At 39.4% G+C, this 27,151-nt stretch overlaps 1 protein-coding gene across 1 annotated transcript in view; it reads left to right on the top strand.

Moving 5' to 3' along the window:
* Positions 1-871: 871 nt before the first annotated feature.
* Positions 872-27,151, top strand: part of LOC117519072 (cytochrome P450 2J2-like) — a 32,155-nt gene continuing 5,875 nt past the window's right edge. Inside the window, 6 exon segments of the mRNA XM_034180376.1 lie at positions 872-1,094; positions 1,097-1,188; positions 10,212-10,374; positions 14,742-14,891; positions 15,002-15,162; positions 15,256-15,432. Of these exon segments, the coding sequence (XP_034036267.1) occupies positions 1,007-1,094; positions 1,097-1,188; positions 10,212-10,374; positions 14,742-14,891; positions 15,002-15,162; positions 15,256-15,432 (831 nt within the window). The 5' untranslated portion in view covers positions 872-1,006.

Genomic DNA, 27,151 nt, shown 5'->3' with positions numbered 1-27,151 from the left:
ATGAGTCAGTTCTGTATGAGTTGAGCACAAATAATGTTGGTATTTGTGTGTTTGTGTAAAAGCAGGTTTGTGCTTTTCAACATCATTATTACAAAATGTGGTCTTTGCACTGTTATATTCAGGAGTGAAGTGCGCGCTGCGAGATCTCAGTAACATTGAAGACTGCATTGATACTCTCTGATCACGCTTCACTTTAACCGCTGCACACGGACAACACAATTAACATAGCAACATAAAACTATTTTTATATTGTGCCTAAAACTCTCATTAATATATTCTCTGGGTTTTTAGACGTTGTTATTGCGTTTGTTTTATGTAAACATGCGAGAATCACAGGCTGTCTCTCCGTTATTTTCAATGGGAGCTGCTGTGAGCTACAATCGCTTCCTGATCATGTCGTTCTGGGGGAAAGTCAAGTTTGCTCTTTAACGTCTTGATTATTGTTCTTTACAACACTGTTTGTCCTCTTTGTTCCAGACTAATATACGTATATAATATGTCTGAAATTTGGTTTGCGTTTATTAAATTCCACGCCGATTAAACGTAGCAGACACAGCTTTTTTGTTATAATTGTTTTAGCACGTTTTCAGGGTATCATGCAGCAGTCTCTTACTAACGTGATGAAAAGCATAAAAAATGACATTTTTGTAGTATAATATTCATTTACAACTGTCATCATGTGGATTTTCTATGCTGTTTTGACTGCAGCGATTCTGTGGCACGCAAGGGATTATGGGATACGTGAAAACCCCAAATGCCTTTAAAATCCAACACACTCACAAGCATAAAGTCTGAAGGGCCAGCTGGAAGAGTTCATGTTCCAGTGTTGTTTACTTTTGCAAAGAATTCCAAGAATCTCCTGGTATTACATAACATTTCCTGGATTGGACATCTGGTTCAAATCTCTCCCACTTCACCAGAGCCTTTGAGGCACACCCCAACTCCATCTGCAGGCTCGAATGATGTTTTTTTTTTCTACACAGAGGAACTGAACAATAACATTAGAATGATTTTTCAAACGCTGTTTGAGTGTATGGACTTCACCGGCTGGCTGTTGTTGATCTTTGCAGTGTTACTGTTAACTGATGTGGTAAAAACTGGACTCCAAGCAAATTTCCACCTGGACCCTTGGCTTTACCTTTTGTTGGAAATGTCTTCACTGGGATTGACTTCAAAACCATTAACAAGGTCGGACAGACAACACTGTGCATGGCTTTGATTCAGTTCACATCAAACTGGAGCTAAAATGTGTATTGTGTACTTTTAATTTTACTCAGCACAGCCCTGGATGCTACTTCATGCATTTCACAAAATGTTCCGTAAAAACTTTATATCTGAAAAAACCACATCGCAATTATAAAACAGATGTAATAACAATTAGGTATATCTATCAGTTATTACTGTTCTGAGATTCAGTTAATCTCTATAGTAACATGATTCAACTGCAAGAGCACTCATTAGTGTACATCCCTCAACACAGTGCGGTAAAACGACCTAACTCTAGTGCTTTTGGAAAATTCACTCCAGAACTGAATGTGCTTTGTGTAAGGGCCCGGTCCCACTGGGGAGAGGATTAACTGTACATGAATTGAGTCTACAAAGTACGGGCGTTAATTGTCGTCTGCAACAAAAATGGCCAAAAATGACAAATGTCCCACTGTAAATTACAGATATATTAATAATGTATAGCGAATGTATGATAAACAATCACGGTTGTATAATGCATGTAGTGAGGAAACGGATCCGACACATTGCGACTTTCACGGTAGTATTACGGGTGTATTATGAATGCATCGCCACGTGCTGCACGTGCACGGCATCTGCATTGCGGTCATAAAAGAAGCGCACTCGGGCCGTCGGCATCAATATTCACATCAACAATACAGGCTCTGAAGCAATAGCTAGACTTGGACAAGTTGATTAGAGTAAACAAGCAGTGAACAGGGCGAGTGGTGACATCAGTGGATTGCATCAGAGCGCAGCTCATCTGAATGATTATAACAAGAAGTTAAATCTGTTATAAACAGGAATAAATACTGTGACAGCTGCAGACAAGAAGGAAAAAACATGCAACTGTTTTATCAAACCTTGACAATGTAAACAAGTCAAATAATGACCTTTTAAGTCGGCTCAAAATGCTTTCTGCAGCTTGTTAGCCGTTCACGCGCGTGCACGCGTGCACACATGCACGAACGGCCCAGCTGCAGCTTCCTCTGTGATTCAGAAGGTGATTAGAGCCATTTTCAACAGCCAATTTGCACAAAATAATTATTTTATATAGGCAGCATCCAGCGCAGAGCACGTGGCAGCCGGTAGAACAAAGAACGGCGTCCAGCTGTGAGCACAGCGCATCTGATTTGCATCCACTGCAAATCAGATGCAAAGCAGACGTAATAAAAATGCTTTATTCGTGGCCAATCTGTATGCAGTCGCTACAACTTATTTTAGTTCATGATGTGGACACGATGGGCATGCAAAATATCCGTTTTACACACAGTCCCAGTTACTGCCAAGCCACAAATCCCTGTCAGTTGCGGATATCAGCAGATGACGGCGAATATATTGAGCACATAGATTGAGTATGTTTGTGTATGTCTTGAGTAAGTATGGAGTATGTAAGGCGGATGTAATCCGCAGCCACAATTTTGTGCAGCTCAAAAATCCTGGTAACGGAAAAACATGCCTCTGCGGATAATTACGGACGTGTGCGGGTGTCGGCTGACTCATACAAGCATGTTTCACATATATTGTGGATGTTAAGCGAATATGAACCAATACCTATAATATTATAATAACCTATAATATCCATACGCAAATCCTCCTAAATGCCAGTGGGACAGGGCCCTAAGAACAAGACTGAACCAATGTTCAGTTCCTAGTCACACTAGTTAGGTGTGTCCGTCCTTTTTAGGGCCTACATCTGACTTAATTCGTTGTAAAACCAGGATTGTGCTTTTTGCCAAAATTGTTGTAAAATGCTGTTGCTAATAATGTCAAAAATGCTTTCAATTTCCCTGAGAGAGTCTTCCCAAGGGATCAATAAAGTTCTATCTAATCTAACAATGGCAGTTTTACATTGTTCACATTTACCGAAATTGGCAGTTACACCAATGTGTGCACCAGTGATCATGTTGGCTCTCAGAAGTTATACAGAGGTGGTCCTGATTCGTAGTTGGCTGTGACACTGCTTTGGAACACCAGGCACTGCACACGTTCTTCCATGTAGAACTAGAGTTGTGTCAGGAAGGGCATTTGACGTTGTCCCAAAATCCCAATGTAGAGCTGTTCTACAGCAGCTAAAAGGAAAAGCACAAATAAACATAAAAAAAAACGCACATAGGCAGTACAATATAAAATGTGCACTCTTTGCAAGATTTCTAAAAATAGGTTTGAGTAACACTGTTTTAAATTTTCTTTATAGTTTGTATACAATTTGAATGAATGACAAAGGAACAGAGAAAATAGTCCAACAGTGCACCCATGCGGGCGAAAGGGTGCAGGCAGAAACAAAGCTTGTAAACACCTACCCCTTCAACCAAAGAATTAAAAAGAAACATTATACATATACCTAATACAAATATGAATTGATCTCTGAACTACAATTTCAAAAACACAAACGTACAAGCAGCAGTACACCAAAACAAGACAAAAGCAGTAAATCTAATTTAACATACTACAACAGCCCAGTCTCATGTTTTTTTTTTTGTGCTCCTATCACGAAATGAGTCAAATTTTCATGATGTTTTTTTTTTTTCTAACTCACTATTACTAACCCTACTCCTTCCCCCAACCCTAACCATAACCACCCCGACCCTCCCGTTTCACTTTTAATTTCATGCAGCCGTCACAAAATGTATTAGAATGAATTTGTGCTGCTGTGACGAAAATGAGGCACTTTTCGTGACAATATCACAAACCAACAGATTAATGTATATTTCGTGCTGCTGAATCACGACATGCCATGAGACTGGGTTGACTATAACGAGCAATCAAATAGTTACTGTAGAGTCTTTTAAAGCCTACCAAAGTACCAGGTGGTTTTATGTTATCCGGGCAATTTTTCCAAATGTTAACACCTTTTACAGAAACACAATGACGTTTTATGGTAGTTCATATCTTTGATTTCTGAAATAACAATGTTTTGTCTCTCATTTTAAACAGGTCCTGGACATGTAACGGCAGAAATTTATTTTGTGTTTTGAACATAATTTGTATTATGATATAATCAATCAAATCCCAAAATTTCAAAATATGCAAACGGATGATCAATGGATTTGTTAGCTCACAATATGGTTTCTTACAAATAATTCTTATAGCTTTCTTTTGAAGTAAAAATATAGGATTTATGTTTGCTTTGTAGGTAGTTCCTGAAACTTCAATACAGTAGGTCATGTATGGAACAAGTAATGAATGATATAAGGTAACTGAGTGTTGGGGGAGGAAGTCTTGTGCTTTATACTAGATGGCAGTGATCTTTGACATTTTCAATTTAACATAATTTATATGTGTTTTCCAGCGTAGATTATCATGGATAAAGACCCCTAGAAATTTAGTTTCATTTACGAGTTCAATTTCAACATCGTGTACTCTTAAACTTCTACACAAGGTCCTGGACTTATTACCAAATACAATACATTTTGTTTTACCAAAGTGAAGTGACAATTTTTTGGAATCAATCTATTCCTTGAACTTCTGCAGTTCCTTCTCCATCATGTCCAGGACCTGTCCCAAATGATCCCCACTACAAAACACAGTAGTGTCATCAGCAAATAAAATACAATGCACAAACTTGGAAACTAAACATATGTCATTGATATCAAGATTCAAGATTAATTTATTAATGACCACACAACAAGTTGGTGGAATTTGTTTCCAGTACAGCGTGAAATGCTCATATGTCTGTGTCAACACACAACAAACAAACATACAACAAACAAACATACAAACAAATAGACATATACACATAGAATAATCAGTTAATGACTTGGTTTAGTGTCCGTACAGCTGTTGGAAAACAGCTGTTTCTGAATCTGACTGATTTAGTTGGCAGGGACCTGTAGCGTCTTCCAGAAGGCAACAGTGTGAACAGGTGATATGCAGGTTGTGAGGGGTCAGAAGTGATTTTTACTGCCTGTTGTGTGATGCATCTATGGTACAGTTTGTCAATGGAAGGGAAGGTGAGGCCTATGATTTTAGATGATTTGTCTATTATACGTTGTAGTTTTTTGCATGAATAGGAGTCCAGATTTCCATACTAGATGATTATGGAAGAGGTGAGAATGCTTTGAATGATGGCGATATAAAACTGAAGCAGGATGTTGTGCCTGACTCTGAATTTTTTGAGTTGTCTGTAGATTTGGTCTGAATGTTTTATGTTGTGTGAAGCGCCTTGAGACAATTTCATTGTGAATTGGTGCTATATAAATTAATAAATTTGAATTTGAATGCAGTTTCCATTTGAGTGTGTTACTAATGTGTGTACCTAGGAATTTGAGTGACTCAGTGACAGAGATGGGCTGGGTAGAAATGGAAATGGGGATTTTGCGAGAGGGTGAGTGTGAGAAGTCGACTATGTGTTCCTGGGTTTTTGACGTGTTAAGCTGTAGGTTATTGTTTTGGCACCAAGTGACTGCTTGGGTGACCTGTTCATGGTAGTAATGTTCGTTATTGTTAGTGATGAGTCCAATTATTGTAGCGTCATCTGCATATTTAAGAATGGAAAATGAACTATGGGTGGATGTGAGGGAGTTTGTGTAGATGGAGAAAAGCCAAGGGGAAAGAACACAACCCTGAGGGGCACCTGTGCTGAGGGTCAGAGGTTGGGACAGGAGGCTACCCATCCTGACCCTCTCTCTCCTTTGTTACAGGACGTTATGGATCCAGTGGGAGAGAGTAGTGCCAATATCCATGTCCATGAGTTTATTGAAGAGGCTGACCGGGTTGATTGTATTAAAAGCAGAGCTGAAGTCAATGAACAGTAGCCGGGCGTAGGTGTGGGGGGACTCCAGGTGTTGCATGATGTAATAAATGGCCAGGATTATTGCATCTTCAACAGATCTATTAGTCCGGTAAGCAAACTGGTGACTGTCCATGAGGGGGAGGTAAGTTCTTTCAGGTGTGTGAGTATGATGTGTTCAAATGATTTCATTATAACCGAAGGGAGAGCTATTGTTCTGTAGTCGTTAAGGCAGGATATTTTATTGGATTTGGGTACCAGAATGATAATGGAGTCCTTAAAGGATTTGGGAACAATGCACTGACTGAGGGAGCGATTGAAAATGAAAGTGAAGATTGGGGCTAGCTGGGCTGCACAGTGCTTCAGGACAGCTGGGCTGACACCATCAGGCCCCGCTGCTTTCCTCTTTTTTATTTTTGCTAAAAGAGGCTCTGACCTCCTCCTCCACAATAAGGAACTGAGGTGATGGTGGGGGGGGATGGGGGAGAAATGGAGGGGATAGGCTGCTGTTCGAACTTACCATAAAAGTTATTTAATAATTCTGGTAAGCTACTGTCAGTGTCTGGTGAGGGGGGTGGGCTTGTTTTATAATTAGTCATGTTTTTTAAATTTTTTTCCAGATTTTTTATCGTCATTTGATTGCATTTGCTGTTCTAATTTTTGTGCATATATGGATTTAGCTTTTCTTATGGCAGATCTGAGTTTGTATTTGGCTTTGTTATATTGTTCTTTATTTCTCTTTAAATAAGCAGTGTTCTTTTTCTTACAGAGTAATTGAACTTCTTTTGTGAACCATGGCTTGTTATTGCTGTATAACTATTTTGGTGGGGATGCACATCTCCACACAAAAGTTGACTTATGATGTCACTATCTTTGTCAACTCATCCACATTGGCCTCTGCTGCACTGAATATGTCCCAATCAGTACACTTGAAGCAGCCTCTCATGCTATCGATGCAGGCGCTGGACCAGCACGGGACAGACTTGGACCTTCCGTTGTAGGATTTATGTTTCTGGTGGTATTTTGGAAAGAGCAGGAGCATGGCGTGGTCTGATCTCCCCAACGGAGCCCTCGGAAAGGACCTGTAGGGTCCGCTAATTGGGATGTAGCAGTAGTCCAGGATGTTAGCACCTCTACTCGGGCAGGTGACTTGTTGGGCGTAGTTAGGGAGGACCACTGACAGGCTGGCGTGGTTGAAGTTGTCAAGTGCCACAACAATTTGGGAACAATTTGGGAACTGAGGACACTAACTGTTGAAGCTTTGAAGGTGGAATTCTTTCCCATTCTTGTTTGATGTACGACTTCAGTTGTTCAACAGTCCGGGGTCGCTGTTGTCTTATTTTGTGCTTCATAATGCACCACACATTTTCAATGGGTGACAGGTCTGGACTGCAGACAGGTCAGTCTAGTACCTGCACTCTTTTACGCTGTTGCAATACGTGCAGAATGTGGCTTGGTATTGACTTGCTGAAATAAGCAGAGACGTCCCTGAAGAAGACGTTGCTTGGATGGCAGCATGTGTTGCTCCAAAACCTGGATGTACCTTTCAGAATTGATGGTGCCATCACAGATGTGTAAGTTGTTCATGCCATGGGCACTAACACACCCCCATACCATCACAGATGCTGGCTTTTGAACTTTGCGCTGGTAACAATCTGGATGGTCCTTTTCCTCTTTGGTCCAGAGGACACGACGTCCATGATTTCCAAAAACAATTTGAAATGTGGACTCATCAGACCACAGCATACTTTTCCACTTTGCGTCTGTCCATTTCAAATGAGCTCGGGCCCAGAGAAGGCGGCGGCGTTTCTGGATGTTGTTGATGTATGGCTTTCACTTTGCATGGGAGAGTTTTAGATGTAGCGACAAACTCTGTTAACTGACAATGATTTTCTGAAGTGTTCCTGAGCCCATGCGATAAGATCCTTTACACAATGATGTTGGTTTTTAATGCAGTGCCACCTGAGGGATTGAAGATCAGGGGCATTCAATGTTGGTTTTCGGCCTTGCCGCTCACATGGAGAAAGTTCTCCAGATTCTCTGAATCTTCTGATTATATTTCGGACTGTAGATGATGGAATCCCTAAATTCCTTGCAATTGAACATTGAGAAACATTGTTCTTAAACTGTTGGACTATTTTTTCATGCAGTTGTTCACAAATTGATGATCCTTGCCCCATCTTTTCTTGTGAACGGCTGAGCCTTTTGGGGATGCTCCTTTTTTACCCAATCGTGACACTCACAATTAGTGTCCCAAATGCTTATTGAGTGTTGTTAGAAGGAAAGGTGATGTAACACAGTGGTAAACATACCACTGTCCCAGCTTTTTTGAAACATGTTGCAGGCATCAATTTCAAAATGAGCAAATGGGTGATTCTTAGACTACGGGCACTTTTATGTCCCTTGATCATATTTTATGAAAAAAGAAAAAAGGGGAAATTTCACACTTTTATAGTTATCTTTACAATGAAAGTGTTTTAAAATAATTGTCCTAGTAGTCTATGATGACTTTTTCACCTTTTTTCAGCATCATTATATGCAAATATTGCCGTTTTGTGCTTGTCCCACACCCAGACTTATGATCTTCAATGATAAAAATGAATAGCAAACAAATGTTTTTTCTAATGTTTTAAAATATCTCTGAATAAAATATCAGTAAAATAATCAAAACATAATTGGGGTATTCAATGTCATACAACTGTTGTGATTTTTTTAAACGAAATGTAATTGTCCCACACTATTGCCGTAATTTCCACCACAACAATAATGTCCCTTTAAAAAGTTTGTATGAAAGATTGTTTGGGTAGTTTCTATGGAGATAAACAGTAACATCAGAGCACATGTATATAGCACCAAATCACAACAAACAGTTGCCCCAAGGCGCTTTATATTGTAAGGCAATGGTGTGGTGGAAATTACATTTACAAGGCCAATAGTGCCCGTAGTTAAAGAATCACCCAAATATTTGCACAAAAACAATAAAGAAACAAACAAACAAAGTTTATCAGTTTTAACATTAAATATCTTGTCTTTGTGTTGTATCCAATTGAATATAGGTTGAAGAGGATTTACAAATCATTGTATTCTGTTTTTATTTACATTCCACACAATGTTCCAACTTCATTGGAATTGGGGTTGTAGAAACGAAGATACCATGCTGCCCAGCTGCTGGTTGACAGTTTTAAGACACAAATGAAGCATCTGATGGGCAATTCCACGGTGACTGATGTTACATTCAGAGAGGAAGCAGGGCTTTTGAAGTGACCAGGACTTACAGCCCCTGAGTGTTCCTATCTTGTGGAAGGCATAATAGGGACAAGTTCTACCTGGTAGGGGAAGAAAACTTTGTTGGTGCTTAGTACACATTGGTGCTTCTCAATATTTACGAGCGTGACTGACATTACAAAGAAAAAACAGCCACTAGGAAAATTTATTATAAATTTTATTGTAACTTTGTCTTCTAACTATATGGGCTTAACAACTCTTTTTATTTGAGGATATAAGGTTACAAGCAACTCTCATTCCTCTGCACCTTGCCATGTTACAAATCAAAGGCATAAACTGAATGATTGCATACTTATGTGTGACTGACATTACGTGACTGACATTACAGGATGTCACTCTATATTTAAAGTTACAATTAACAAATTTGCAGATTGGAACATCCACAGAATTTTCAACAGCACTTTGTTGTGACTTTCGTGACTGATGTTACACACCCACAAAAGTAGTTTAAAAGAAAAGATATTTGGACATTATGGTCTGAACAAGCCAATTTCTGGTTGTGTTCCCTTGTCAGTGTGGATAGTGGTATTGCAAAGCTCATGCAGAGGATGAAAATTCATTTTATGCAATAGATAGAAAATGAGCCCAAATCATTCACATTTTGATGGGAGAAGAACATGAAAAAATGAGCGTGCTTTGACATTGTATAGCTAACCTGAAATTACTAGCTTGCTGAAATTACTTTCTTTCTGCACAAGTGAATATTTGCTCTTACAATTTCAAACACTATTCTCCCTAACTTCTAAAAAAAAAAAAAAAAAAAAAAAAAATCTTTGGGCTGTGAGCTTCTACAACATGGAATTGCCCTGATAGAGATCAGCCCACAAATTGCAACCACAGCACTTTGTCAGAATTGGTGCAATGGGATATGTGGTCGCCATTCTTTATATATTAATTGTCTGCACCGCAATTCATGTATCTAGAGATGACAACATTTTATCTTTTGAAATGTGTATTTTTTTATGTACAGCTTGCTGTGGAGTATGGTCCAGTGTTCAGCCTGAGAAGAGGCAGTGAGAGGATCGTGCTTGTGTCAGGAACCAAGATGGTGAAAGAAGCCCTTGTTAACCAGCTGAACAGCTTTGTTGATCGACCCATAATACCACTTCTCCACGTTGTCTTTAAAGGCCTTGGTGAGTCAATGAAATGAGTGAATGATGGCATGAATGAATAGCACAGCTATTATTTATTAACTTTTGAACAAAGGCTGATAGTGTACTCATATCTTGAGAGAAAAGTCATTTGAACAGCATGTTTTATATGATGATCCAGAGGCAGTGCTGTTACCCATAGTTATCTTGTAGAAGGGTGGAGATTCAAATCCAACCCAACATTGTTGAAAAATCTGTGTGCTTTATATCCAAACCGATGTTAGGTGGCTCGGTAGTTAAGGAGCTGGCCTGCCATCTATAGACCTGTGTTTGAATCCCACTCATGCTTCCTGTCTGTGTCCTGGACAAGATCCGATGTTACCCCTGTTAGTGACACTTTATACGTGTGGTAATGTTGCTTTTCTGACATTACTGTAGAATATCACTACTCATTGTTAATTGTTCAACACTGACAGTGATGAAATGACCCCAGGTTAGTCTTCAGCAGTTAACACTTTTGAAAGTGCTTTTAACATTGAAAAGAGTTGACAGAGAATTTTTTTTTTTTTTGTCAGTGGTATTTAACACTGGTGATTTAGGCTTCTACTAACATAGTGGTAGTAGTATCATACTCTGTGGCTATTTTGCTTCTTGTTGGTCTGATGCATTGCACAAGGCATTTAGGAGGAGGGGGGACTATCATTCTTCAGCAAAACCTAAAACCATAAGCTAGACAGACAGAAAGCAGAGACAGATGCATTTGGGTTAATGAGAAACTAAAGACAGGTGTGCGATTAGAAATAGGACACACGTGTGAAGAGAAAACAAATGATTCTACAAACAGGAAGGGAAAGCAGATTAAACTACCACACTGCACCCCCAAACAAAACCCAAGAACATTTGAGCACAGACCAGACTGACAGACAACAGCTATGTGCGATGGATTTGATATTGCCCATTATATAACACCGAAATAGATCCTTGTCATTTGATTGGTGGTTTGTATGTCTTGTGATATTGATCATTCATCCCATTTGCCATTTGGTTTCACTTACTGTGCAATTTTGGTTCCATATGCTTTGTATCATTCCATTCCATGACCACTGTGACCTCACATTGGTGGCGATGGTGCTTAGCTTAAAAACAGACATGGCGGGGTTTGTTTTGGTGACAGACAACTGTTTGTGCTCATTCTTCTAACACACACACACACACACAAAACAAATCTTGTACGCCATAAGCTGTCTGGAGGCATTAGCAGTATTTTCTGGGATGTCTGTAGCTGAAGATGAAACGTTGTCAGATGAAGAACTCAACAAATTTCTGTTGCGGTTTTGCGCTGGACTGACGAAAGCAGAAAGAAGTCAGTACACGAAGAAGCCAATGCACATCCTCAGGTACGGACATCATCAGGATTGTTTTTGAAGTAGACTGAAAAAAGAGAATAGTTGAACCAACTTAGAACCCCAATTCCAATGAAGTTGGGACATTGTGTAAAATGTAAAAAAAAAAAAAAAACAGAATACAATGATTTGCAAATCCTCTTCAACCTACATTCAATTGAATACACCATAAAGACAGGATATTTAATGTTAAAACTGATCAACTTTATTGTTTTTGTGCAAATATTTGTTCATTTTGAAATGGATGCCTGCAACATGTTTCAAAAAAGCTGGGACAGTGGTATGTTTACCACTGTGTTACATCACCTTTCCTTCTAACAACACTCAATAAGCGTTTGGGAACTGAGGACACTAATTGTTGAAGCTTTTTAGGTGGAATTCTTTTCCATTCTTGCTTGATGTACGACTTCAGTTGTTCAACAGTCCGGGGTCTCCGTTGTCGTATTTTGCGCTTCATAATGCACCACACATTTCAAAGGGTGACAGGTCTGGACTGCAGGCAGGCCAGTCTGGTACCTGCACTCTTTTACTACGAAGCCACACTGTTGTAAAATGTGCAGAATGTGGCTTGGCATTGTCTTGCTGAAATAAGCATGGATGTCCCTGAAAAAGACGTTGCTTGGATGGCAGCATGTGTTGCTCCAAAACCTGGATGTACCTTTCAGCATTGATGGTGCCATCACAGATGTGTAAGTTGCCCATGCCATGGGCACTAACACACCCCCATACTATCACAGATGCTGGCTTTTGAACTTTGCGCTGGTAACAATCTGGATGTCTTTTTTCCTCTTTTGTCCGGAGGAACGTCCATGATTTCCAAAAACAATTTGAAATGTGGACTCACCAGACCACAGCACACTTTTCCTCTTTGCATCTGTCCATTTCAAATGAGCTCGGGCCCAGAGAAGGTGGTGGCATTTCTGGATGTTGTTGATGTATGGCTTTTGCTTTGCATGGTAGAGTTTTAACTTGCACTTGTAGTGATGAACTGTGTTAACTGTCGGTGGTTTTCTGAAGTGTTCCTGAGCCCACGTGGTAAGATACTTTACACAATGATGTTGGTTTTTAATGCAGTGCCACCTGAGGGATTGAAGATCGCAGGCATTCAATGTTGGTTTTTGGCCTTGCCACTGACGTGTAGAAAATTCTCCAGATTCTCTGTATCTTCTAATTATATTATGGACTGTAGACGATGGAATCCCTAAATTCCTTGCAATTGAACATTGAGAAACATTGTTCTTAAACTGTTGGACTATTTTTTCATGCAGTTGTTCACAAAGTGGTGATCCTCGCCCCATCTTTGCTTGTGAATGGCTGAGCCTTTTGGGGATGCTCTTTTTATACCCAGTCATGACACTCAAAAGGGAGTTTTTCCTTCCCACTGTCGCCAAGTGCTTGCTCACAGGGGGTCGTTTTGACCTTTGGGGTTTTTACGTAATTATTGTATGGCCTTGCCTTACAATATAAAGCGCCTTGGGGCAACTGTTTGTTGTGATTTGGCGCTATATAAATAAAATTGAATTGAATTGAACTCACAATTAGTGTCCTCAGTTCCCAAACGCTAATTGAGTGTTGTTAGAAGGAAAGGTGATGTAACACAGTGGTAAACATACCACTGTCCCAGCTTTTTTGAAACGTGTTGCAGGCATCCTGTTATGTGCCGACGCGGGTTGAGGAGCGGACCTGCGTCTGACTGAACCCAGCGCTAAATAACCAGAAAGCGGTTCCAGAAAAAACAAAACAATTTATTTTCCCCCTTTTGTGCAATACTCAGTGTACAAACAAAAAGTGCGTTTATCTGGCGGAGCGAAGGACGGCGCGCTCTCCAGCGCCCAAAGGGATCGAAGCCCGGCGCTTCTGGACTCACGTTCACCGCCAAACACCCCCCAGGTGGACACGACAAACCGACTCTGCGAAGGATAGAAAAGGTGAGGTAAGTCAGCAGCTACAACTAATATCCTTCAAAGGCACACACTATCAGCAACACATTCAGGTCTGAATTTAAGCTTTATGTAAATGAGCAGCTTCTCACAACAGGTGGAGGATCATCTGTCCGCACGCCACGGCCGTGAGAAGCGAGCTGCATAATTCTCATCAATATTCACATATACTGCGTAACAAAATATCAAATTACTGTTAACACTTATTCAGACAATCAATCACCTCTGATGTGTGCTGACAGCATGTGTCCCTCACCCGTCCTCCTTCACAGGCACGATGTGTCAAACCCAGGCGCGGTCCTCAGCGTCTCACAACATCACAAGGTCGAGTTCCCGGCAATTCTGCTCGAATCACACATGGCTTAAATGCAGAACGCCATCTCATTATCTGCCTCAGCTGAAAGTCTTTAAGGTTGCACGTGAGCATCATCCACAGGTGCTGCATATCACACTGATGAGGGTGAAGGACTCTTCTGCCAGCACCTTCTCCACAGACAAAAAAACAGTTTCCATACCACCTGGAGAGCAAAGAAAAGAAAAGAACACCAAAATGTCCAGCCAAACCCCCCCCAACACATCCATTTCAAAATTGATCAGTTTTAACATTAAATATCTTGTCTTTGTGGTATATTCAATTAAATATAGGTTAAAGAGGATTTGCAAATAGTTGTATTTGGTTTTTATTTACATTTCACACAACGTCCCAACTTCATTGGAAATGGGGTTGTATTTATTTATTTTAATATTTTATTTTCATATTGGACTGTTTGGAACCACACTCCCTTTTCACTTGTTTATAAATTAATAAAATATGAAATGACAAGGATCTATTTCAGGCATTATATAAAACAAATAATGAATGTTTTTTCATTTGTGCAATGGAAGGAATATTTGATTCTTTCACCTCACGAAATACTCTTGCCATTTAACTCATAAACATTCATTATCGACTTCTGCACAACTAAAGTCGTTGCATTTCTGAGCTGACCACTGAGCCACAATAGAACATTTTTTCTACATTTGTTATGTATTGCTGTGTGTGTACATTTGAATTTCAATGTCATAGGCATCGCCCTTAGCAGTGGCTACTTGTGGAAGAAACAGAGGAAGTTTGCTAACACTTATCTGCGTTACTTCGGGGAGGGACAGAAGTCATTGGAAAAATACATTGAAGTGGAAAGCATGTTTCTTTGTGATGCTTTCAAAGAGGAACAAGGCAAGTATAGCACAGATCACCAGGTCATATAACATCACTACCACAGACAGCAGTGACGTACATGTCAACAAGTTTTACTTACAATCAAATTGAATTCACTACATTCCTAGGAAAACCATTCAACCCCCAGTACACCATCATCAATGCGGTGAGTAATATCATCTCTTACATGCTGTTTGGACATCGCTTTGAATACAGTGATGAAAGATTCCGAAAGGTTCTGCAGTTGGATAATGAGGCTCTTTTTCTTGCTGGCACATTTGGAGCTCAGGTAATTCCTTGTAATAACTTATATGCAGCCGTAGCGCAACTTTTTTGCTGCAAAGAACAAATTACTTTATCGGGAAGTTTGTTCTATCAACAGCTGTATGATGTCCTTCCTGGCTTACTGAAACACCTGCCAGGACCTTACCAGACTGTCCACTCCAATTACAAGAAGATTACTGATTTCCTGCAAGCAGAAATAGATAAACACAAGGAGGAATGGAACCCCGATGACCCGCGTGATTATATTGATGCTTACCTGACAGAGATGGAGAAGGTTGGCTATTCCTACTTTTTAAATAAAACTTTGTGGAACAGGTGTTTTTTTTAGCAGGGTGTTTCTGAATGAATGAATATATTTATCGGAACACAGAATAACAACACAGTCATAAACAAACCTCATAAAAAGAACAGCATACAATGAACCCGTGTGGTCGAAAGGGTGAAGGCAGAAGCAAAGCTTGTGAATACACTCCCCTTATATACCATAAAAAAATAATGTATACAAATATAAATATATATACTTGTAACAACAATACAAAAGAAATGTGCACAAACAATACAACTCAGTCAGTTCACAAGAATTTCAAAACACAACCAAACGAGCAACAGTGCAGAAGAATGGTAAACCAAATTCTTCAAACTATAACAGGTAATTATGTTATTTTTGTAAAGCCTATTAAAGCCAACTAAGGTACCACGTAATTTAATATTATCAGGATAATTATTCAATATATTAACCCCTTTAACAGAAACTCAATGACTTTTTACCGTAGTTTGGATCTTTAGTTTCTCAAATAATAATGTCCCTCTCAAATTGTAGCTGGAGTCCCTCATTTTAAACAGATCCTGGACATGTTGAGGCAAAAGTTTATTTTTGACTTTATACATAATTTGAAGTGATGTAATCAACAAAGACCAAGGATTTTAAAATTTGTAAACAAGCAAATAATGGATTTGTTGGCTCATGATATGGCTTATTTACTGATCATTCTTATAGCTTTCTTTTGCAACAGAAATATTGGGTTAGTATTAATTCTGTATGTATTTCCCCAAACCTCCACACAATATGTCACATATGGAACAAGTAATGTATGATACAAAATGGCCAAAGAATCTTGGGAGAGGAAGTCTTGTTCTTTATGCAGAATTGCAATGACTTTAGACATTTTAGATTTAACATAATATATGCTTTCCAGCTTAATTTATCATCAATATAAACACCAAGAAATTTTGTATCTGTTACAGTTTCAATTTTGATATCATGTAATAATAAATTTCTGCTTAAGTTCCTGGACTTATTACCAAATATGATACACTTAGTTTTACCAAAATGGAGTGATAATTTGTTTGAATCAAACCAGTGTTTAAATTTCTATAATTCATTCTCCATCATGTCCAGGAGCTGTCCCAAATGCTCCCCACTACAAAACACAGTCGTAAAAAATATAAAATATAATAAAATACAACTTGTGGACTTGGAAACCAAACATATATCATTAATGTACAAAAGAAACAGCAATGTCCAAGGACTGAACCCTGGAGCACCCCACATGTAATCTTCAAGAACTCAGAATTTGTCCCACCAATGTAGACACACTGATACCTATTGTGTAAGTAGCTTGTTATCCAGTCGTGTACCAATCCCCAGATACCATACTTCTGTAATGTGTCCAATAGCAAAGCATGATCTATAGTATAAAAGGTAACACTTTATATTAACTGCACGCTATAAAGCGTCAGTGAAGCATTTATAAAGTGTAAGTAAATCAACTCAACTTCAACCTTTTTTTTTATATAGCGCCAAATCACAACAAACAGTTGCCCCAAGGCGCTTTATATTGTAAGGCAAGGCCAAACGACCCCCTGTGAGCAAGCACTTGGCTACAGTGGGAAGGAAAAACTCCCTTTTAACAGGAAGAAACCTCCAGCAGAACCAGGCTCAGGGAGGGGCAGTCTTCTGCTGAGACTGGTTGGGGCTGAGGGAAAGAACCAGGAAAAAGACATGCTGTGGAGGGGGGCAGAGATCGATCACTAATGATTAAATGCGGAGTGATGCATACAGAGCAAAAAGAGAAAGAAACAGTGCATCATGGGAACCCCCCCACAGTCTACGTCTAAGCAGCATAACCAAGGGATAGTCCAGGGTCACCTGATCCAGCCCTAACTATAAGCCTTAGCGAAAAGGAAAGTTTTAAGCCTAATCTTAAAAGTAGAGAGGGTATCTGTCTCCCTGATCTGAATTGGGAGCTGGTTCCACAGGAGAGGAGCCTGAAAGCTGAAGGCTCTGCCTCCCATTCTACTCTTACAAACCCTAGGAACTACAAGTAAGCCTGCAGTCTGAGAGCGAAGCGCTCTAATGGGGTAATATGGTACTACGAGGTCCCTAAGATAAGATGGGACCTGATTATTCAAAACCTTATAAGTAAGAAGAAGAATTTTAAATTCTATTCTAGAATTAACAGGAAGCCAATGAAGAGAGGCCAACACGGGTGAGATATGCTCTCTCCTGCTAGTCCCCGTCAGTACTCTAGCTGCAGCATTTTGAATTAACTGAAGGCTTTTTTAGGGAACTTTTAGGACAACCTGATAATAATGAATTACAATAGTCCAGCCTAGAGGAAATAAATGCATGAATTAGTTTTTCAGCATCACTCTGAGACAAGACCTTTCTGATTTTAGAGATATTGCGTAAATGCAAAAGGCAGTCCTACATATTTGTTTAATATGCGCTTTGAATGACATATCCTGATCAAAAATGACTCCAAGATTTCTCACAGTATTACTAGAGGTCAGGGAAATGCCATCCAGAGTAAAGATCTGGTTAGACACCATGCTTCTAAGATTTGTGGGGCCAAGTACAATAACTTCAGTTTTATCTGAGTTTAAAAGCAGGAAATTAGAGGTCATCCATGTCTTTATGTCTGTAAGACAATCCTGCAGTTTAGCTAATTGGTGTGTGTCCTCTGGCTTCATGGATAGATAAAGCTGGGTATCATCTGCGTAACAATGAAATTTAAGCAATACCGTCTAATAATACTGCCTAAGGGAAGCATGTATAAAGTGAATAAAATTGGTCCTAGCACAGAACCTTGTGGAACTCCATAATTAACTTTAGTCTGTGAAGAAGATTCCCCATTTACATGAACAAACTGTAATCTATTAGACAAATATGATTCAAACCACCGCAGCGCAGTGCCTTTAATACCTATGACATGCTCTAATCTCTGTAATAAAATTTTATGGTCAACAGTATCAAAAGCAGCACTGAGGTCCAACAGAACAAGCACAGAGATAAGTCCACTGTCCGAAGCCATAAGAAGATCATTTGTAACCTTCACTAATGCTGTTTCTGTACTATGATGAATTCTAAAACCTGACTGAACCTCTTCAAATAGACCATTCCTCTGCAGGTGATCAGTTAGCTGTTTTACAACTACCCTCTCAAGAATCTTTGAGAGAAAAGGAAGGTTGGAGATGGGCCTATAATTAGCTAAGATAGCTGGGTCAAGTGATGGCTTTTTTAAGTAATGGTTTAATTACTGCCACCTTAAAAGCCTGTGGTACATAGCCAACTAACAAAGATAAGTTGATCATATTTAAGATTGAAGCATTAAATAATGGTAGGACTTCCTTGAGCAGCCTGGCAGGAATGGGGTCTAATAAACATGTTGATGGTTTGGATGAAGTAACTAATGAAAATAACTAACCAGTCTAACCAAATACCGGCATCACTGAAAGCAGCCAAAGATAACGATACATCTTTGGGATGGTTATGAGTAATTTTTTCTCTAATAGTCAAAATTTTGTTAGCAAAGAAAGTCATGAAGTCATTACTAGTTAAAGTTAATGGAATACTCAGCTCAATAGAGCTCTGACTCTTTGTCAGTCTGGCTACAGTGCTGAAAAGAAACCTGGGGTTGTTCTTATTTTCTTCAATTAGTGATGAGTAGAAAGATGTCCTAGCTTTACGGAGGGCTTTTTTATAGAGCAACAAACTCTTTTTCCAGGCTAAGTGAAGATCTTCTAAATTAGTGAGACGCCATTTCCTCTCCAACTTACGGGTTATCTGCTTTAAGCTACGAGTTTGTGAGTTATACCACGGAGTCAGACACTTCTGATTTAAAGCTCTCTTTTTCAGAGGAGCTACAGCATCCAAAGTTGTCTTCAATGAGGATGTAAAACTATTGACGAGATACTCTAACTCCCTTACAGAGTTTAGGTAGCTACTCTGCTCTGTGTTGGTATATGACATTAGAGAACATAAAGAAGGAATCATATCCTTAAACCTAGTTACAGCGCTTTCTGAAAGACTTCTAGTGTAATGAAACTTATTCCCCACTGCAGGGTAGTCCATCAGGGTAAATGTAAATGTTATTAAAAAATGATCAGACAGAAGGGAGTTTTCAGGGAATACTGTTAAGTCTTCTATTTCCATACCATAAGTCAAAACAAGATCTAAGATATGATTAAAGTGGTGGGTGGACTCATTTACTTTTTGAGCAAAGCCAATAGAGTCTAATAATAGATTAAATGCAGTGTTGAGGCTGTCATTCTCAGCATCTGTGTGGATGTTAAAATCGCCCACTATAAGTATCTTATCTGAGCTAAGCACTAAGTCAGACAGAAGGTCTGAAAATTCACAGAGAAACTCACAGTAACGACCAGGTGGACGATAGATAATAACAAATAAACTGGTTTTTGGGACTTCCAATTTGGATGGAAAAGACTAAGAGACAAGCTTTCAAATGAATTAAAGCTCTGTCTAGGTTTTGATTAATTAATAAGCTGGAATGGAAGATTGCTGCTAATCCTCCGCCCCGGCCCGTACTACGAGCATTCTGACAGTTAGTGTGACTCGGGGGTGTTGACTCATTTAAACTAACATATTCATCCTGCTGTAACCAGGTTTCTGTTAGGCAGAATAAATCAATACGTTGATCAATTATTATATCATTTACCAACAGGGACTTAGAAGAGAGAGACCTAATGTTTAATAGACCACATTAACTGTTTTAGTCTGTGGTGCAGTTGAAGGTGCTATATTATTTTTTCTTTTTGAATTTTTTTGCTTAAATAGATTTTTGCTGGTTATTGGTGGTCTGGGAGCAGGCACCGTCTCTACGGGGATGGGGTAATGAGGGGATGGCAGGGGGAGAGAAGCTGCAGAGAGGTGTATAAGACCACAGCTCTGCCTCCTGGTCCCAACGCTAGACAGTCACAGTTTGGAGGATCCAAGAAAATTGGCCAGATTTCTAGAAATGAGAGCTGCTCCATCTAAAGTGGGATGGATGCCGTCTCTCCTAACAAGACCAGGTTTTCCCCAGAAGCTTTGCCAATTATCTATGAAGCCCACCTCATTTTTTGGACACCACTCAGACAGCCAGCAATTCAAGGAGAACATGCGGCTAAACATGTCACTCCCGGTCTGATTGGGGAGGGGCCCAGAGAAAACAACAGAGTCCGACATTGTTTTTGCAAAGTTACACACCGATTTAATGTTAATTTTAGTGACCTCCGATTGGCGTAACCGAGTGTCATTACTGCCGACGTGAATTACAATCTTACCAAATTTACGCTTAGCCTTAGCCAGCAATTTCAAATTTCCTTCAATGTCGCCTGCTCTGGCCCCCGGAAGACAATTGACAATGGTTGCTGGTGTCGCTAACTTCACATTTCTCAAAACAGAGTCGCCAATAACCAGAGTTTGATCCTCGGCGAGTGTATCGTCGAGTGGGGAAAAACGGTTAGAGATGTGAACGGGTTGACGGTGTACACGGGGCTTCTGTTTAGGGCTACGCTTCCTCCTCACAGTCACCCAGTCAGCCTGCTTTCCCGACTGCCCGGGATCTGCCAGGGGGGAACTAACGGCGGCTAAGCCACCTTGGTCCGCACCGACTACAGGGGCCTGGCTAGCTGTAGAATTTTCCACGGTGCGGAGCCGAGTCTCCAATTCGCCCAGCCTGGCCTCCAAAGCTACGAATAAGCTGCACATATTGCAAGTACCGTTACTGCTAAAGGAGGCCGAGGAACAACTAAACATTTCACAACCAGAGCAGAAAAGTGCGGGAGAGACAGGAGAAGCCGCCATGCTAAATCGGCTAAGAGCTAGTAGCTACGCAACCTAGCGGATTCCTAAAAACACGCAAAGTGAATAATGTGTAAATAATTTAGAGGTGATTCAGCAGAAGGAGTGCTTTAGTTAAGGCACCAGACAGGCCATGAAGCAGCACAAGTAACGCACGGCAACAGCGAACGCACGACAACGGTGCAAAAATAAAATAAAAATCCACTAGACAGGCTGTGGAGCAGCACAGATAACGCACGACAACAGTGCTAAAAAATAAAATAAAAATCCACTGGACAGGCTGTGGAGCAGCACAGGTAACGCACGACAACAGTGGTAAAAAATAAAATAAAAATCCACTGGACAGGCTGTGGAGCAGCACAGGTAACGCACGACAACAGTGGTAAAAATAAAATAAAAATCCACTAGACAGGCTGTGGAGCAGCACAGCTAACGCACGACAACAGTGGTAAAAAATAAAATAAAAATCCACTGGACAGGCTGTGGAGCAGCACAGGTAACGCACGACAACAGTGGTAAAAAATAAAATAAAAATCCACTGGACAGGCTGTGGAGCAGCACAGGTAACGCACGACAACAGTGGTAAAAAATAAAATAAAAATCCACTGGACAGGCTGTGGAGCAGCACAGGTAACGCACGACAACAGTGCTAAAATTAAATAAAAATCCACTGGACAGGCTGTGGAGCAGCACAGGTAACGCACGACAACAGTGGTAAAAAATAAAATAAAAATCCACTAGACAGGCTGTGGAGCAGCACAGGTAACGCACGACAACAGTGCTAAAATAAAATAAAAATCCACTAGACAGGCTGTGGAGCAGCACAGGTAACGCACGACAACAGTGCCAAAAAATAAAATAAAAATAAAACGAAAGCGTTAGCAAGCTAGTTAGCTTGCCAACGCTGATGAAAGTTAGCTGATAAAAGTGCTCCGTCGCGATGTTTCGACCGTTAGAGGTCTTCTTTAGGCGTTGGAGCACGGTGAAAAAGTAAAAAAAAAGTAAAAAAGTCTTGAAAAAGACTGTTAGTTCAAAGTCCAAAGCAGCAGGTAGCAGTCTCTGTGTAAACAGTTCCAACAGAGAGCCAAAATTCTGGTGCTTAAAGTAAATGCTTAACTACTTGTAAAATATACACAAAGCATTGTTTTTTATTAGCTACTCATTGGTAAGAACATAAATAGATGGCTTAATAATTAACAAAATATGTAATGTCTTTATAAAACATTTATAAATGATTTATTTAATTCTCTATAAACCATTTAAGAAAAGTCGATCATTAATAGTTCATCATTTACAAACGTAAAATCAGACACTATTTGTTAGTGATAAAAAATACTTTACAAATCATATTTTTATTGTCTTTACATTTTTTCCTTACAAATTATTAAGCCTTTACTACACATTAATAAACCATTAGTTGATGCTCATTGTGTCAGTTATAACATTTGTAAAGATTGCATTAACTACTTTTCCTTATTCCTCAGTATTTTATGTATCATTTGTTAATAATGTACAAAGCTCAAGTCTGTTTCCCCATCACTATAAGTATGCAGTTGTAAAGACTTTATCTATGTATGAATTCTTCTTTCAATGTACGAATAAGCCTTAACTGAGCATTAGTAATCACAATCTCAAACAGTTGACCAATTCACTTTTATATGTCCATTTACAAATGCTTATCAACAGGTTAGTAAACTAAAAAAAAAAAAAAAAACAATTATAAAGCCTTTACAAGCTGTTAGTAAATTATTTGGTGTGAGCTTAACTAAAGTGATGGTTAAATTTGCATTTTTAACTCATTTGTAGATGCTAATTATACTCAGAGTCATCAACAGTTGACCAATTCACTTTTATATGTCTATTTATAAATGTTTATCAACGCATTAGTAAACTTAAAAATACTATTATAAAGCCTTTACAAGCTGTTAGTAAAGTATTTGATGTGAGCTCAGCTAAAGTGATGGATAAATTTGCATTATAACTCATTTGTAGATGCTATTTATGTATGTTACGTGGAGTCACCAACAGCTGACCAATTCACTTTTATATATTCATTCATAACAGCCCAGTCTAATTTTTTTTTCATGCTCCCGGCACGAAATGTGTCAAATTTTCGTGACGGAGCTTTTTTAACTCAGTATTACTAACCCTACTCCAACCCCCAGCCCTAACCTTAACCATAACTTAATCGTACTCCTTCCCCCCACCCTAATCATAACCACCCCGACCCCCCCCCACTTCACTTTTAATTTCGTGCAGCCATCACGGAATGAATTAGAATGAATTTGTGCTGCCGTGATGAAAATGAGGCACTTTTCGTCACAATATCACAAACCAATAGATTATTGTATATTTCATGCTGCTGAATCATGACTTGCCGTGAGACAAGGTTGTTCATAAATACTTATCAATGCATATTTTGTTTTGAAGAATTGGTACAGCAGTATTAAACGAGGAGTGTGGGTTCATTCGTTGCGAAATGTTAAAGTGATATTCAGTTAGGAGGTGGTGTAGATTTGTGAGTAACTGAGCCACCATTAGTTGCTAACCGATAGCTAAACATGGGTTCAGAACGTGTCGCCATCAGCTGCTAAGCGATAGCTGCTAATCGGCTAACTGGTCTTAAAAAACTAATGAGGTTTTACGTCCCACGATATAAATTCACATCGATTAAGCGGATAGCCTCTCAGACGGAAACAAAGTGTCCACTTGATGATTTTCAATCTTAGAATACATTAAGCAGTTAGATTTGGTACAACAATGGTTAGCCAGTGCAGCTTTAGCATAGCTTTCCCATGCACATAGCGATTAACCATTGTTTTCGGTGAGATGTCCGCTGGAAGTGTGCGTGAGAATGCCAGTGATTAAGCAACATTAGTCCATATGGTCCATATGGTTCAAACCAGTTTTTCATTTTAATCTTTCTCCTTGAATGTTCGTCATCAATGAGAACAAAAACAGGAAGTGTTGTAGGACATCTTCCGTGCCATTTTAGTTTGTTGAACAGTTGTGTGAGCTGTTGCTATCTGTCGGTGATATCCGGTTGTTAAGTGTGACGTAACGCATCATGTGATTTCACCTTCCAGCAACAAACAAAAAAGGCGCACTGTCATTAACACTGAGACAATCCGATCAGCTGCACTTACACCATTGCATACGGACAACAGCATTAACATCGCAACATAAAACTCTTTGTACATTGTGGCTAAAACTCTCCTGGATATATTAACTGGGTTTTTAGATGTTGTTACTGCGTTTGTTTATGTAAAAAATGTCAGACGTTCAGGTTGTTTCTCCATTATCTTCAATGGGAGTTGCTGCGAGCTGCAATCGCTTCCTGTTCATGTCGTTCGGGGAGAAAGTAAAGTTTGCACTTTAACATCCTGTTTATTGTAATAAATAATTTTTTATTAACAAACAGACATGTACAAGGTCTATTAGAAAAGTATCCGACCTTATTTTTTTTTTCAAAAACCACATGGATTTGAATCACGTGTGATTACATCAGACATGCTTGAACCCTCGTGGGCATGCGAGAGTTTTTTCACGCCTGTCGGTTACGTCATTCACCTGTGGGCAGTCTTTGAGTGAGGAGTGGCCCACCCTCTCGTCGATTTTTTCATTGTTTAGGAATGGCTCAGAGACTGCTGCTTTGTTTGATCAAATTTTTTTCAAAACTGTAAGGCACAACTGAGTGGACACCATTCGATAAATTCAGCTGGTTTTCGGTAAAAATTTTAACAGCTGATGAGAGATTTTGGTCTGGTAGTGTCGCTTTAAGGACGGTCCACGGTGCCTGACGGCGATCTGCGCTTCGAGGCGGCAGCGTCTCGCCGTTTCAAGTTGAAAACTTCCACATTTCAGGCTCTGTTGACCCAGGAAGTTATCAGAGAACAGAGAACTTTCAGAAGAAGTCGGCATGAGGAGTTTATTCAGACATTCCATTGTTAACGGACATTTTGTAATGAAAGAACGTGGGAAGTCCTTACACCGACAGAAACACCCCATAATCTCTCATCAGCCGTTAAACTTTTCACCGAAAACCAGCTTAATTTCTCGAATAGTGTCCACTCGGATATTCCTCACAGGTCCAGAAAAATTTTTGATAAAGCAACGCGCGCCGTCTCGAGCAGCGTGTGAAACAAAGGAATTCAGCCGAGAGGGCGGGACCACATCTCACTCAAGGCCTGCCCACAGGGAAATGACGTCACCAAGACTCGTGAAAAAACTCACGCATGCGCACGAGGGTTCAAGCATGATTGGTGTAATCACACGTCATTCAAATCCATATAGTTTTTTAAAAAAATAAAAAGGTAGGATACTTTTCTGATAGACCTCGTATATTTTACCTGTGCATAATAAAATATGTAAAGTAAAAGAATTAAAAGTTTTATTAAGTGTTCTGACCATACAAGCAGACGACTGCGGTTAACGGAGGTGGAGGCGGAGAAGGGAGGGACAGAGGTTTGCGCACAATGTAAACACAAACTGAACTTAAGCTGTAAATCCTTAAAAGGATCAAACAGACATAACTTTAATTGTAAACTTGGAGGTCTTTGGACCCGGAAACAGATTTATCACGTGATGCTTTATGTCAGCGCTTAACAACCGGATTGTATCATTTTCACTTGGTGTTGCAGCCATTTGTCGGCGAGGTAAATAAAATCACATCTTATTTGGTTTGAAAAAACAATAGGTTTATATTCCTAGAAACAATTGGGTGGTTAAAATTAAGAAATTCAATTAATAAGACATACTATAAATAAATGATTGGGTGCTAAAAATTATGGAATTGAATAAAATAAAATAAAAATAAAGACTTATAAATAATAATAATAATAATAATAATAATAATAATAATAATAATAATAATAATAATAAATAAATAAATAAATAAATAAATAAATAAATACATAAAAATAAAATAATAATATTAATAATAAAAATAAAAAAGATGGCACTGGGAAAAAGATCAATATGAGGACCTCCTTAACTGGAGGTACAGTATTTGAGAAAGCTTAAAAGGAAAAGAGGAAAGAATTAGAGAGCAGAGCACAGGTAGCAGTTAAACGAACAGAATTCATTTTATTAGGAAATATGGAAACATTTCCTGTATGCTCGTTTTGTGAATTGTTTTTGAGTAAGAGTAGAATGGGATGCAGAGCCTTCAGCTTTCAGGCTCCTCTCCTGTGGAACCAGCTCCCAATTCGGATCAGGGAGACAGACACCCTCTCTACTTTTTTTTTAGCTTTTTGCTAAAGCTTATAGTTAGGGCTGGATCAGGTGACCCTGAACCATCCCTTAGTTATGCTGCTATAGACTTAGACTGCTGGGGGTTCTTTCTCTTTCTGCTCTGTATGCACCACTCTGCATTTAATCATTAGTGCTTGATCTCTGCTCCCCTCCACAGCATGTCTTTTTCCTGGTTCTCTCCCTCAGCCCCAACCAGTCCCAGCAGAAGACTGCCCCTCCCTGAGCCTGGTTCTGCTGGAGGTTTCTTCCTGTTAAAAGGGAGTTTTTCCTTCCCACTGTCGCCAAGTGCTTGCTCACAGGGGGTCGTTTTGACCTTTGGGGTTTTTACGTAATTATTGTATGGCCTTGCCTTACAATATAAAGCGCCTTGGGGCAACTGTTTGTTGTGATTTGGTGCTATATAAATAAAATTGAATTGAAATTGAATTAATTTGTGTCTGTAGCATGGCCCAAGCAGAGGGTCACACCTTTGAGTATGGTCCGCTTGAGGTTTCTTCCTCAGAGGGAGTTTTCCTTACCACTGTTGCTCTGGGGGTTGGTCAGGTTAGACCTTACTTGTGTGAAGCGCCTTGAGGCAACCTTGTTGTGATTTGGCTCTATATAAATGAATATAAATTGAATATCAAATGCTTTCTGTAAATAAAAAAACTCTACA

This window comes from Thalassophryne amazonica, chromosome 10 (assembly GCF_902500255.1).
Source record: "Thalassophryne amazonica chromosome 10, fThaAma1.1, whole genome shotgun sequence".
NCBI classification, from domain to species: domain Eukaryota; kingdom Metazoa; phylum Chordata; class Actinopteri; order Batrachoidiformes; family Batrachoididae; genus Thalassophryne; species Thalassophryne amazonica.
The sequence above is the reverse complement of the archived record's forward strand: the minus strand, read 5'-3'. Positions and strand labels throughout refer to the sequence as shown.